The sequence below is a fragment of the Glycine soja genome, chromosome 9 (genome assembly GCF_004193775.1).
Source record: "Glycine soja cultivar W05 chromosome 9, ASM419377v2, whole genome shotgun sequence".
Taxonomy (NCBI): Eukaryota; Viridiplantae; Streptophyta; class Magnoliopsida; order Fabales; family Fabaceae; genus Glycine; species Glycine soja.
In genome coordinates, this window is record NC_041010.1 from 47,231,644 (window position 1) to 47,245,963 (window position 14,320).

The 14,320-nt window shown below is 31.0% G+C and overlaps 1 protein-coding gene across 1 annotated transcript; it reads left to right on the forward strand.

Annotated features, from left to right (window-relative positions):
- The first annotated feature begins 7,279 nt into the window (after positions 1–7,279).
- Positions 7,280–12,962, forward strand: LOC114368567 (PH, RCC1 and FYVE domains-containing protein 1-like). The gene is made up of 7 exons (XM_028325783.1): positions 7,280–7,327; positions 8,627–8,713; positions 8,807–8,905; positions 9,175–11,262; positions 11,361–11,498; positions 11,742–12,169; positions 12,725–12,962. Exons 1-7 carry the CDS (start codon positions 7,280–7,282, stop codon positions 12,894–12,896), a joined length of 3,060 nt encoding a protein of 1,019 aa, XP_028181584.1. The 3' UTR covers positions 12,897–12,962.
- The last annotated feature ends 1,358 nt before the right edge of the window (positions 12,963–14,320 follow it).

Sequence of the window (14,320 nt, forward strand, 5' to 3'; positions counted from 1 at the left end):
GAGTTTTTGCATCAAATAAGGGGTTTTGTAACTGAAGTGCTGTGATTGTGAGTGGGTTACGTTTGAAGGTTGAATTGACTTTGAGCATGCGTGACCGATGTGGGGCCCTACCCATCTAATTCTGTTGGTTAGATTGAGTGTTATTCTTAAAGTGGGCGTGCAAGTGTGTCCTGTGAGGTTTTGATTGGTCTTGAGAAATTGGTCTTGTCTTGCATAATTGACACGTAAATATGAATGCTTCAAGCCACGTGTACCACTTCTGCTGCTGACACAGCTCTTACGGTTGGATGACATGTTGGGTTTTCCAACTTCCAAAATCCAAACCACCATCGGATTGGAATCGAAGGTTCTGTGTCCTATTTTTCTGTTCCTCTGTTGGATGGAAGAACTTGGTAGTTGGTACTACAATTACTCAGAAAAATGTTTCTACTACATTTATGGAATGGTTGTCTCAGTTCTAGGATGTGTTTGGATTACAGTTCTTTTTATCTGAATTCACATTAAACTTAATTCCTTATATGTTTATATAGCTTTTCTGTTTGTGCAATGGAATATGCAATATGTAAAACTCATGCAAACGCACTATATATAATATGTTTGGAATGACAGTATGGTAAACCAAATTTAATTATGAAATTGCGAAGAGGTAATATATAATTGCTTTGTAAAAATTATGATAATACGGTTGTTTTGATATAGTTATCATGATTTTAAAGGATATTTAAATATGTTATATATGAGTTTAATCGTTATATGATTTTAATAATTTTTAAATACTAATTTATTAAAATTATGATTGGTATGATTTTTAAAATAATTATTATACATTATATTTTGTGATTAGATAATAATATAAAAATATTTTATAATATAACTGGATAACCTATTTTTTCTTTAAATAAAAAAATATTTGTTTATTTTTCAGGGAGTTAAAAGGAAATAGATTATTAATTTTAAAAATAAGTTGAAGCAAAGGTGCCCTTATATATTGAAATTATATAATTTTCTTTATAACTAATTTACTGATTCTTTTCATTGCCTCTGGCTGAGATTTTTCTGGGATGAATGTCGTCAAAAAATTATCATAGTATTGAATCGGTAAAAATGTTATTTTTTTAGTTTATTTGTTTAATTATGATCAAATTATAATTGAATTAATAATAATTAAAAAGACGCCAATATTTATGTAATATACTAAAACGACAAATTAATATAAATATCAAAATTAAATTATGTTAAATTTCAATTACTTAATTTAAATAATGATATTATATATCCTGTAAATTGATCATAATAAAACTTTTTTTTTCTTTTTGAACAAGGCAAAATATATATTACTAATATTAGAAAAAGAGGAAATGGCTAACATAAGGCATGATTAAACCAAAACCCAAATAGTACATCAAAAGCACTATGTTCTGAAGCCCATTACAGAATCACTTAAAAAAACCGGCATCAGGAAACATAACTACAGAAAAAAAAAAATTCAGCAAGACTGATGTATCACTATTATAACATTTTCAAGTTATTATCTACTATTGATGTATTATTACTAGACTTGATTATTTAAATATTTTGAACTTTTCGATTTACTGTTTTGCTTTATTATATTGTTGAAATTTTTAATTAATATGTTATTTATAGATATTTTGTTATTATTTTTATATGAAGTAAACTTTTACAAATCTACGAGTCGAGTCTATGAAATTCTCATGAGTCTGCGTAAACTCTCGAGTTTGATAATCTTACATATTACATCTATTACTTTTTTTTTGCATATTACATCTACAAGGAAAATTTACATTTCAGGATTTTTCGAAATATAATGAAAGATGCAGAATATAATAATGAGGGTGCAGAATACAATAGTCCATTGAGTATTCTAGGTAATAATTATATATATGGGCCCTGGTCATAAGCCCATGATAGGAAGACACCGATGATTAAGTATGTTTTTGCTAAATATTCTTTACATTCATGTTAGTTATATTTGATCACTTCACAACTTGTCGCATTGAGAGATGTGAACAGGAAATGGGAGTTGTAATAGAACTTATAGTTGTTTAAGCTTTGCAAGATATAAGATCAAGTGTAACATTTGCTTAAGGTTTGGAATCATATCTTCAACAAGTAAACCTCAAACCTAATTAAATCAATGCTCTAATTTCATATTTATGGTGCCAAAGAATCAATTATATAATTTAGGATCCAATTATTTATTATTGAAGATGGTTTTATTTTTAGGTATTGAATTTATTGAATTTGTGAATTTCTAGTTTATTTGTTCTTATAAAAATATTAATGTAAAATGGTATAGATTTCACAATTTAGGACTAAAATGGACATTTTAAAAAAAAAGGACTAAAAATGAACCTCAAAGTATTTATAGGGATCAAAAGGTTTAATCCTAAAATGTATTACCTGGTCAAAAGGGGAAACAGTAGAAGTTTATGAAAAGCCAACGTTAGGTATTCTATTTTATGGGCACCTAGCTATTAATTATTTTTTGGGGTGCTGCACTTAAATAATTTAGATTTTAACAATGCTCTTCATTGTTGGCTTGTGGCAGAGCATTGGAATTGGTGCTGTTGTGACAACTCCTGAGATTGCCAAGGCCTTGACTTCGGCGGAAATCCTGTTTGCACTGCTGCAGGATTGGCTGTTTTGAGAAGCTTCAAGAAAATGCTTTTGTAGGACAAATATGAATGTAATCCTTCGTCACTTCATTTCTAATTCCTTATCTATTCTAGATTAGTGCACAAGCATGCATGAATTGATTCTCGGTTGAGTTACATGATGGAGAACGAAGGACCTTAATTTAAAAGCATTAGTGTCACAAAAGAATCAGGATTTTTTCCATTTTTCCTTCTACCATGTGAGAAACACCAGCAACACATTCTTTATTATTGGCTGAAATTTACTAGAAATCATGAAAATTTGTGGCCCCACTTTTCATTTAACTAGCTCCCCTTATAATTTTGTAGTTTTTGATAAATTTCTACCAATAATAGAGATTATGTCAAAAAAGTGTGATAGAGAATATATTACTAGTATTCTTCTGCTTCATGCTTCTAAACAAACTTGTTGATTTTCTTCTGCAGTAATTGGGGATGTGAGAGGAATAGGCATGATGCTTGGAGTTGAACTTGTCAGTGATCGCGAACTTAAAACACCAGCACAAAATGAAACACTGCATGTGATGGACCAAATGAAAGGTAAAATCTCATTCATATCCCTCTTCTGGTTCCAGCCATATTTTATAAGTTACTGACCAATAAACTCTTCTGCTGTTAACACAGAATTAGGAGTGTTGATTGGAAAGGGTGGCTATTATGGAAATGTATTCAGAATTACACCAAAGAAGATGCAGGTTGCTCTTTAGTCTCAAACCCTCTCTTTTGTTGGCATTCGATTAATAATACTAGTCTCTATACTTATAGCCTCTGTGTGTTTCTTCCTTTTTTTTGTGGGTGCAGACTTCCTTGTGGATGCGATGGACTACACATTTTCCAAGTGTAAATAAATCTCTATTTTATATTATCATGTTAAGTAAACTGTGTTTGGTTAATGTTTGGTTCTGTGCTGGCGCCACAAAAATCACATTTTTTATGTGGATATCTGGAGGCTACAAAGAGTTGTAGGTGAGATATTTGAATGTGAAAAAATAATTGCTTCCCTTTCACTACACCGCAGGAACCAAACACACCAGTAGAACATCTATGTAGAGACTCTAGCAAGCCAAATTTCTAACTTTTACATGGAAGCTTACTCTCATAATAGCTCACTGTCATGGTTTATCTTATCTCGTCCTAATTTTGTTGGCTGCTAATTTTCTTTTAGGCCTATATGCCTTTCTTGATTTTTTTTTTCTTTTTTCTTTTGATCATATCATATCTGGTTTTACCTTACTGTCGGCTCTAACCTTTATTTTTGTTTTTGGGGTATATACAATAACTGCAATGAGAATCAAACTTAAGTGGTCGTGTATACTACTCAAATTCCCCTCCGAGAATCCAACTTAATCCGCATAAATTCTATTCAATCCCAACCACTAGACTGATCCTAGTACATTTGTTGGTTGTACACTGTAGAATGTTGTAGCCTATCAAATATCATTTTCCGCCATTGGAAGTTTAATTTTAGCCATTAGTTAAGCACTTTTCTTTAAAAACCGTTTTTACTAAGTCGCTCCTTCCATTTTAAGACTGCTTCGTGTGCCTCAAAATTCTTGACTAAGGTTTTAGAAAACGGTAACAGTAATTTAAAACCTTAGTCTTAATCCTATTAAAATAATGTCTGAGATTTTGAAATTCAACGGGGATGAAACTTTCATTGTTTTTCTTTATGCCCAAAATTTTTCTTCACCAAGAGTAATAATATATCATCACGCTCTGTCATGCTTAAAAATTTTGATCATGCTCAAAATTAAATTAAACTTTCATTTAATTTTTCTTTATGCTCAAGATTCAACTATGTTGGATTTTGTTGGTCAATCAGAACCGGTTTTATTTATTAAATCAAGCTCTGACGTGAAACAGTTATTGGTTTTCCACCCATAATATAATCGTGTTTGATACAGAATTTTTCTCACGTAAAATACATGTATCTGAGTAAAGTCTATATTCAAACGTATTCAGCTAAAACCTATATTCAGAGGTGCTAGTTAGCTGACTCTTAAAACTGTTTGGTTGCTACTTGTTTAGTTCAAGTGGCTATTTCTGAGGAGGGGGAAAAAGCTACCAATATTCTTCCTATGTTTAACAAAAACTACTTTCCTCATCATCTCCAATCCCACCCTCTAAGCTATTTATGATTTGACAAAAGAAAAAAAAGAAGCCAATTATGATAAATCCATCATGGATGTTGGGAATACCTTCCTAAAATATGGTCATTGCTTGAGTCAACTTCTAACATTTTATTATAAAGCCAAGGTGACCCAAAGATGAAGAAAAAGATCATGAATATATAAGCTGGAAGAAAACGAAGTAATAGTCATTTCAATAAAAATAGGAGTAATTAGTAACTCGGTTAGGGATACTCTGAATATTGAGTAAAATTAGTCGAAGCTGAAATAATCAGAACTTTGAATGTTAGCCACTTAGCACTATCAAATTAATATGTCATAATAATATTTTATTAATTACATTTTAAAGATGTGGAAATAGTAATTGGTGCGCTTATTTTCATTACATCAGTTAACCCAATTAATCTTCATTTCTTTCTTCTCTCTTTATGTTTTCAGTTCTTACTTTCAGCCGTTATTTTTTGCACGTTATAGGTTTCTTTTTATCTTCCTTTCACTTTCAACTATTTGTCTTTTGACCTTAACATTTTATCATTACATCATTTTTTTTTTCACATGTTCATATTTTCGCTTAACTATTAATGGCCACGCCAATTTTAGGTAGAACATGTATTGATATTATACAAAGAACTAGGAGCTTTCCTTTCTTTTAGTACCTGAAAATCGATAACTGAAACAATTTTTAAGCATGACCTTGAAAGTAATATCCTTCCTATTTTTTTCTATTCTTACACTAAATTTTTAAATTGTTTAAAAAATATTAAACTAACACTTCTCTTTTTTTGTAACACATGCACACCGTTAATATATTACATCAACCTTTTTTAATTGTTTTTAAAATATTATACTGTGTCTCCCTAAAAAAGAAATTGTTGGAAACGTTAAAAAAGCACGAGATATTTGTAAAATCCCACAAAATCGCATAAAGTATCAGTGTAATTTACTTTAATATTTACCATATCAAATGCCAGATCCCGCTAGTCTTGAGCAGGATAATAATATTTAATGTATGTAGCAGCAATTAACGTTTTTAATATGAAAAATAAAATTGTTATTCAAACAATATTTTTATAGCTCCCCATTCATATCTTCTTTAGACTTTCACATTTTGTTTTCTCTATTTTTAAATGTATATATATATATATATATATATATATATATATATAATATGCATGGATAATATTGTTATATATTAAGGAAAAATTGCACTTATCTCTTTTGAGATATATTTACTAAATTACATTTAAATTTCTTGATAAGTAAAAATATGTGGTGTGTGCGTTAATCTATTTTAATATATATAAACAATCTTTATTGCAGTGATAAGTAACAATACATGTCACAATAAAAAAAAAAATACGTACGTGCGACTTTCAAGGGCATTTTGAGACTTTAGAATATTATATAAAATTTTGAACATCCTTATTTTTAGCTGAGACTTTATCTAAAAAATATTTAGTTTATTATAAAGTCAATATTAAAGGTTTGAAAACTAATTATCCATAACACAGTGAGTTGCAAAGGGAGAAAATACTACGTACTAAGACTTATTCACCTTCAATTAGTTATATTAAAATATAGCACGTTTTAATCTCCCAAAAACAAATACATTTTTTCAATATTAAGAAAGTAAAGTATCTTTTGAGAGAAAACTAAAATCTTGCATGCATATGCATAATATTAATTTGTCGTATATCAAAACAAACTAATATAACCAATTAGCTTTACTGTACCAAATGGGAAAAAAATCAAAAGAACCCGGATGCTAGAATACTTTTCTAATTAATATATATATATATATATATATATAATAACAGAATAAAGAAATGTTATATCTTCCTAAATAATTCTAAAATTAAATGATGCAGATAAAAAAATCATAAAAATAATTTTAATCATAACAAAGAAAAACTAATAAGTTGAGAGTGGCATTATATATATGGGTAGTTATGAAGCCAAGTGGCAAAAGGCGTTTAGTTTGTTAGTGGGCATGGAAACAATGTAAATACCCCGCTTTCTTAAGTTTAAGGTTTCCTAAAAATTTGACCATTTACTTCCCACGCATTTCGCCTCCTCTCTCTTTATTCTTTCATTGATCTGCAATTCTTGTTATGGCTTCTTTGGTTAAGTCTAATTTCCCCGAAATTGAGATACTTGATGCCAATTCCACAACCCCTTTTTACCTTTTTATTCCCATTTTTTTGTAATGGTATGAAATTTTGTTACATTGGTCATCCTCATCTTTGGATCCAATAGATGGACATGCAAGGCTAATGGAAATTCTTATTTGAGCTTTCAAGCTTTGGAATAAATTATCCTTTTTTTTTTGTTCTCTTTTCATTTTCAAATTTTCACCGACATTATTAGAAATTTGGATGAGAGGTCGAAGTAAAAAGCATAACTATCCATGGAGATTTGAATGCAGATATTATCGCTTGAGCTTTGTCAATTTCCTTACAAATTTTCTCATATGGAATGACAGATCCTGCTAGTTATGGGAGTCTTGAGCGTGATGTTGAGCAAGTGAGCTAATTTCGCCCTAAGTTTCCTTTTTTATTTTCCTTTAAGTTGTTTTCTAAAATTGTTTTGCTTAAGATGTGTTCTTTCCCCTCTTGTGAATGGTGATGATCATTTAATTAAATTAAGACATGTTTCTTTTATTCATTCACTTTTGTGTTTGTGTAAAAATAAGGCAAATCCATAACAAAGACAAACTAAAATTTTAGGATTATTATATTATATAGTACGTTGATCTCAATTGAGATGTTATCACATACTTGGCATTTACGGTTATAGCTGCAATAGCTAATGCTTCATGGCTATTATGAGATGATATTGGCCAATTACAAGTAGTGTAACCTGTAACCATGGTCTTTTGCAGTTGTGGCAACCACTGAAGCTAGAATTTAAAAAATGTTATTGGTAGTTTTCTGTAGTAAAAAATATGTTTTTCCTTGCCTAAAGGTAGTTTGGCTAAAGATAGAATTGTCATGTTTTAAACCATTACATGTATTGAACAAAGTGACAGTCATAACAAGTAAAAAAATTATTAGTTGTAATTAAGAATGGAGAACAAAAAGTGACAAGGTAAACATGATATGGAATTTGAGTAATATCATTTATTGTTTCTACATTTTTTAGTATTATTATTTGACATGATATCAATAACTAGTAAATGTTTTAAGAAGAATAAGTTTATCTTTAGCAAAATGGCAGTTGTATTGCACATTTCTTGATTGTTTTTTATTTAATAATAATCAAAATGCTTAATTTGTAAAAGTGGCAAGAAAAAATATCATTATTGAAAATATGTTTAGATAAGCCACATGATTTGTTGTTGTTATATTTCATTAAGGATTATGTTGCTTAAATGCATCTAACTAGGATTTAATGTATGTTTCAACTTTTTCTAAAGGCACTCATTGCCATAAAAAAAGGGACTCAATTAATAAAGTACAGTCGAAAAACCAAGCCAAAAGTTTGCCCATTCAGACTTTCTCTGGTGAGATTTTACTGTTAAATTAAATGTAGTTCCAGTACTAACCATGCTTATTCTAATTTGTAGAGTAGACATGTGTATGATGATTTTGATATCTCTAAATAAGTTCATATTTAGTGGAATTAACAGGATGAAACAACACTAATTTGGATTTCTCACAAGAAGGAAAGGAAATTGAATTTATCTTCAGTTTCACGTATTATCCCTGGACAAAGAACTGTTAGTTGATTACTTATATTTTATTCCATAGATGATATTTATGTCCATATATATTAACAATCTTTTAAAGCTAATTTATATTTTATATGACATTTTCTTTGTAGGTAGTCTTTAGAAGATATTTACAGCCAGAAAAAGATTACCTATCGTTTTCACTTGTTTATAATAACGAGGAGCGAACACTTGATTTGGTTAGAAAATATACTAATTAATAAGCATTTCATTCCAATTTCTCAATTTGATACAAATTTTGAAAAAAGTTATTCTATTGTTCTTATTTATAGATATGCAAGGACAAAGATGAGGTAGAGGTATGGTTTACAGGCCTTAAGACATTAATTTCTACTGGAAAGCTTAGGCGCATTGGAAGTGAATTATTTGATGTGAGTTTTTTAGCATGAATCAATCGAATGATCATTAATTTTATCCTTAATTACTTACTGTGTATGTGAAGACATATAGTTTATGCTTGTTTTTTCAAAATTCCAAAGGATTAACATTTACCTTTTTGCAACTAGAGATTATTTTTTTTTTTTCTAATTCTCAAAATACATGAATCACATGATATTTGTTGGTTCATGCAGTAACCATTCCATTCAAGCCTGCATTTCATGAGCACGTTAATTACTTAGTTATTTTTTTCAAATTGCAGGATGGTGTTGATTTTACTCCAAAAGGTCGTCCTTTTGGTGCAGCACTAGAGTTTGGCATATGCATCACTCGTAATAACAAGGTCGCTTTTGATTTTGCTTCTCATGAGCCTTCATTGAATTTGGTAACCAGCACAGATGTGGGGTTAGAGAGTGCTAATAACATGCAACCAAGAACAAGTATTGGAGATGGTTTTCGTGTCAGCGTGTCGAGTACACCAAGTGTTTCGAGCACAGGATCGGGACCAGATGACATAGAATCACTAGGAGATGTTTATATATGGGGAGAGGTTTGGGCAGATGGTGTTTCACTTGATGGATTTTCCACTCAGGCCCCTTCCACAACAGATGTGTTGATTCCTAAGCCATTGGAGTCAAGTGTTGTTCTTGATGTTCAACAGATTGCATCTGGTGTGAGGCACATTGCTTTGGTAACAAGGCAAGGGGAGGTTTTCACTTGGGGAGAAGAATGTGGTGGAAGACTTGGTCATGGAATTGATAGAGATTTCGGTCGCCCTCAACTTGTTGAATTTTTGGCAGTTACTAACATTGATTTTGTTGCATGTGGAGAGAATCATACATGTGCTGTTTCTACATCTGATGATCTTTTCTCATGGGGTGATGGTACATACAATGTTGGACTTCTTGGTCATGGAACTGATGTTAGCCATTGGATACCAAAAAGAATTAGTACTGGCCCTTTAGAAGGGCTTCAAGTTATATCCGTTGCATGTGGCACATGGCATTCAGCACTAACAACTTCTAATGGAAAACTTTTCACCTTTGGTGATGGGACATTTGGAGTTTTAGGCCATGGAAACAGAGAAAGTATTCCATATCCAAAGGAGGTGCAATTGTTAAGTGGACTGAAAACCATTCAGGTTTCATGTGGAGTGTGGCACACTGCAGCTATTGTAGAGGTTACTTTTCAATCCGGTTCATATGTTTCTTCTAGGAAGCTTTTCACTTGGGGAGACGGCGACAAATATCGGTTGGGACATGGAAACAAGGAAACGTACCTTCAACCAACTTGTGTCTCTGCACTTATCGAGTATAATTTCCACCAGATAGCATGTGGACACACCATGACTGTTGCTCTCACTACATCTGGTCACATTTTTACTATGGGAAGCAATGAAAATGGTCAACTAGGAAACCCTTTGGCTGATGGAAAAGTACCTATCCTAGTACAAGACAAGTTGGTGGGTGAATTTGTTGAGGTAATATCATGTGGATCTCATCATGTTGCTGCCTTGTCATCAAGAAGTGAATTGTATACTTGGGGGAAAGGTGCCAATGGAAGATTGGGACATGGAGACATAGAGGATAGAAAATCACCAACAATAGTAGAATCCTTAAAAGATAGGCATGTAAAGAATATTTCTTGTGGCTCAAACTTTACATCTTGCATATGCATTCATAAATGGGTCTCTGGAGTTGACCAATCTGTTTGCACGGGTTGTAGACAACCATTTGGATTCACTAGAAAGAGGCACAATTGCTACAATTGTGGATTAGTGCATTGCCATGGTTGTAGTTCAAGAAAGGTATTGAAAGCATCATTGGCTCCAACACCAGGAAAACCTCATCGCGTGTGTGACTCTTGTTATAACAAGCTTAAAGCTGTTGAGGCATGTGCTAGTTCTAATCTTCATAGGAAAATGACCACAACACCTCGTAATTCCTTAGATACCAGGGAAAGATTTGGTCAAGGAGATGTAAAGTCTTCAAGACTAATTTTGCCTCCTATCACAGAACCAATGAAATTTCATCAGATAATGATGGCTAATAAGATGGGAAGCAAACATGATTATTCTTCCATGTCTCCAGCATCCCAAGTTCCATCACTTTTACAATTGAATGATATTGCATTTGGTAACTCAATAAGTTCAACTCAAAATGTTTTGAGGTCTGCTATAGCTCTTAGTCCACCACCAACTCCACCTCTCAATTCAAGACCAACATCTCCTTATTCAAGAAGGGCAAGCCCTCCACGTTCTAGAACTCCGGGATTTTCTAGAAGTCTTATTGATAGTTTGAGGAAGACAAATGAACTTTTGAATCAAGAAGTTTCAAAAATGCAAAACCAAGTAAATTTACTATAGTTTCATTAATTGTATGTTATTGAATAAACATCATATTATATATGTCATTCGTTTATAAGTTTATGGATGTTCTTTTCATATAGATTCGAAGTGTAAGGCTAAAAAATGACATGGAAATTCAGAAGCTCCAAAAAAATGTCATGGAAGCTACCTCCTTTGCTGCAGAGGAATCTTCTAAGCATAAAGCCATGAAAGAAATTTGTGAGTCTACTGTGGATCAGGTATTTTTGTTTTATATATTTCAAGGTTATATTTGAACTTGTAAAAATGTTAAAATATATTTTCATTGTTCTAACTATCTTTTAAGTTCATACACCTTGTTTAAAATGTCGTTATGTTAGACACCTAATAAGAAGTATCGGATGAAGGAAATATTTTTTAATTTAAAAGATCAATAAGCCAATTAATTAAGATTTCAAGTACATAATCTTAACTTAGTTGACTTTTTTTTTTATTTTATCCAGATGAAGGAAATGATTGAGAAGTTGCCTCCAGACGTTTTAGATAGTGGAAATTGGAAAGTCGTGCTTACTCGAGCTGAGAATTTTCTAAAAGAAAATTCAGAATTTGAAACACCATCAAGTGCGAAGTCTCAACAACAACATGCACTTAATACACCTAACTTAAATACTAGCTCTTCTAAATTGCAAGAACATAGAATAGAAGAAAATAATGAAACTGTAGATGAAGGAAATGTTATTCAAGAAAGCAATAACTCATCTTTATCAAACAACGAGGCATCAATGCCTTCACAAAATGATTCAAAATCCCAAGACTCTTCAAGACCAGGCAAAGAAGGAGAAACAGAAGTCATTGAATTTGAACCTGGGGTACATGTGACACTAATAGTAAAGCCTGGTGGTGTCAGATTTTTCAAACAAGTTAAATTCAGGTGCTACAGTTATTTGTTGATCCAACAAACTCTTCATTTTCAATTTCTATGTGTCAACATGCATTATGATTATGTTTGAAATGGTTGTTATACTACTATAGTTTATTAATTTAGCAGTACTCGTATCCCAATGTGAGGATATGTATATCCAACTATATGTGTGTATTTGTGACTAAACTGAAATAGTAACTACACTTGTACCCAATATATATATATAATAAATGCATTGCATGAACAATAAACTTGGTCTTAGATTTGCAAGTAAACCATTAACTCTGTGATTTCCATTTTATAAATTAAGTGTGGCAGAAATTTGCATAAACAAATTCTCTATATTTTGTTCATAAATCCTTATTTAATTATTAAAAAAAAATTGTCATAAGGTATTGTTATTTTTTAAAGTATAAGGACGAAATTGATCAATTTGAAACTATAAGAACTAAAATCAAGTTTGACTAAAAATATAGGACCAAGTACATATTTTACTCTTTTTTTTTCTCATTCTATCTTAATGTTTTATTCTTCTTTTGATGTTTCTATATATTCTTTATGTAGTAAGCGAAGATTCCGTGAACATCAAGCAAAAGAGTGGTGGAGCAAAAATAAAGATAGAGTGCATAGGAAATATATTGCTCCACAAACTACAAATTCCGAAGGTACCGGATCATCTAACACTCTACCACCACCACCACCTACGAAAGAAAACATTGAGACAGTGTCTTCCTAAACTTGAATCCTAATTTTACACAGGCATCATCTTAGTTTGATGAAGTGATATATTATAGAAAACATCATTAATCTTTTAAGTGTAGCGATATGTATCTAGGTATATTAATTTAAGAGTTTTGTAGATTATCAACATTATGATAAACAAAATATTTTAGCAATATTTTCAAAATAGTCACATAAGATACTGAAATAAGTATAATTTTTCATGGTTGACCTATCATATTTGGATGTACATTTGTCTTAATAAATTCACTTGAATGAAAAAAGTGACCCCATTTCTAACAAGTTAATATTCAATGAATAAAAGTCTTAGTGTGTGTGGAACATCAATAAGTCAAATGCTTAGAATTCAGCAACCTTGCCTCCAATAAATAAATTTAACATGACTTGTGTAAAGAAATGCACCCTTTACAAAAGTAAGAATTATTGAATTGCACTAATTATTTTAAGGCTCTCGCTAACTAGTGTTCTTAGAACACTAGTTAAGAAATTTAAAATAAAAAGTTGTTTTTTTTTGGAATTCGCATTAAGAATGCATTGGAAAATATAGGATAACTTACTCTATTTTTTTCCTATAAAATTAGACCTCACAATAAATGAACCACATAAAATCTTTATATTCATAATTTACCAATCTCAATCACAAAAGCTACATGGGAATATTAATTTTCAGAATATTATTATTACTGAGGTAAAAAAACACATATCAAACGTATAAAAATAAAATAAACAAATAAGCAAATTAAATGAGTAATAATAATTGTCAAGGAAATGACAAAGGAAGATGATGATGCAAAAAAGAGATCTTGTATTCGATAATTTCAAGCTATAACTTGGTGAGGTCATTTCAAATAGCATTGATGATATGTTTTTCATGATTATTTGTGTGTTTCACAAGAGCGTTGAAGTGTAACGTTCTCCACTCGTAATTGCATTTCATGATGGTAATTTCAAACAATAACTTAGATTGAGACTAAAAGCAACTCTTCCCTTTTTTTTCTCACCAGCAAGAAAATCAACCAAATCCCAATAATTAAATTGCTTTTTTTGAGAAATATCATACATCTAAATCATCCAAGTAAAACAATCTATTCCTTGAGTCCAACGTTAAAGATTGACTTTCCAAAAAAAAAAAAGAGTGGATAGTTGTGATGTGAAAGAAAAGTTAAATAGTTGGTTGTACGCTTAATGTTGATTTCTTGGCAAGTATATCAAGTCGCACAAATAGTATAAAATGAAAGTTCAAGTAGCGTATCCACAAGGACTTGTGTAATATTTGACTATGTGCTAACTCTTTCACAAACGTACTCATTCATACAAGTAGTAATAAACAGTAAGATCGAATGTCCACATGAACTTTGTTTAGGCTCATAATTTGTATAGACCAAATTTTAAGCAATGGAATGAAGGGAAACTAATATA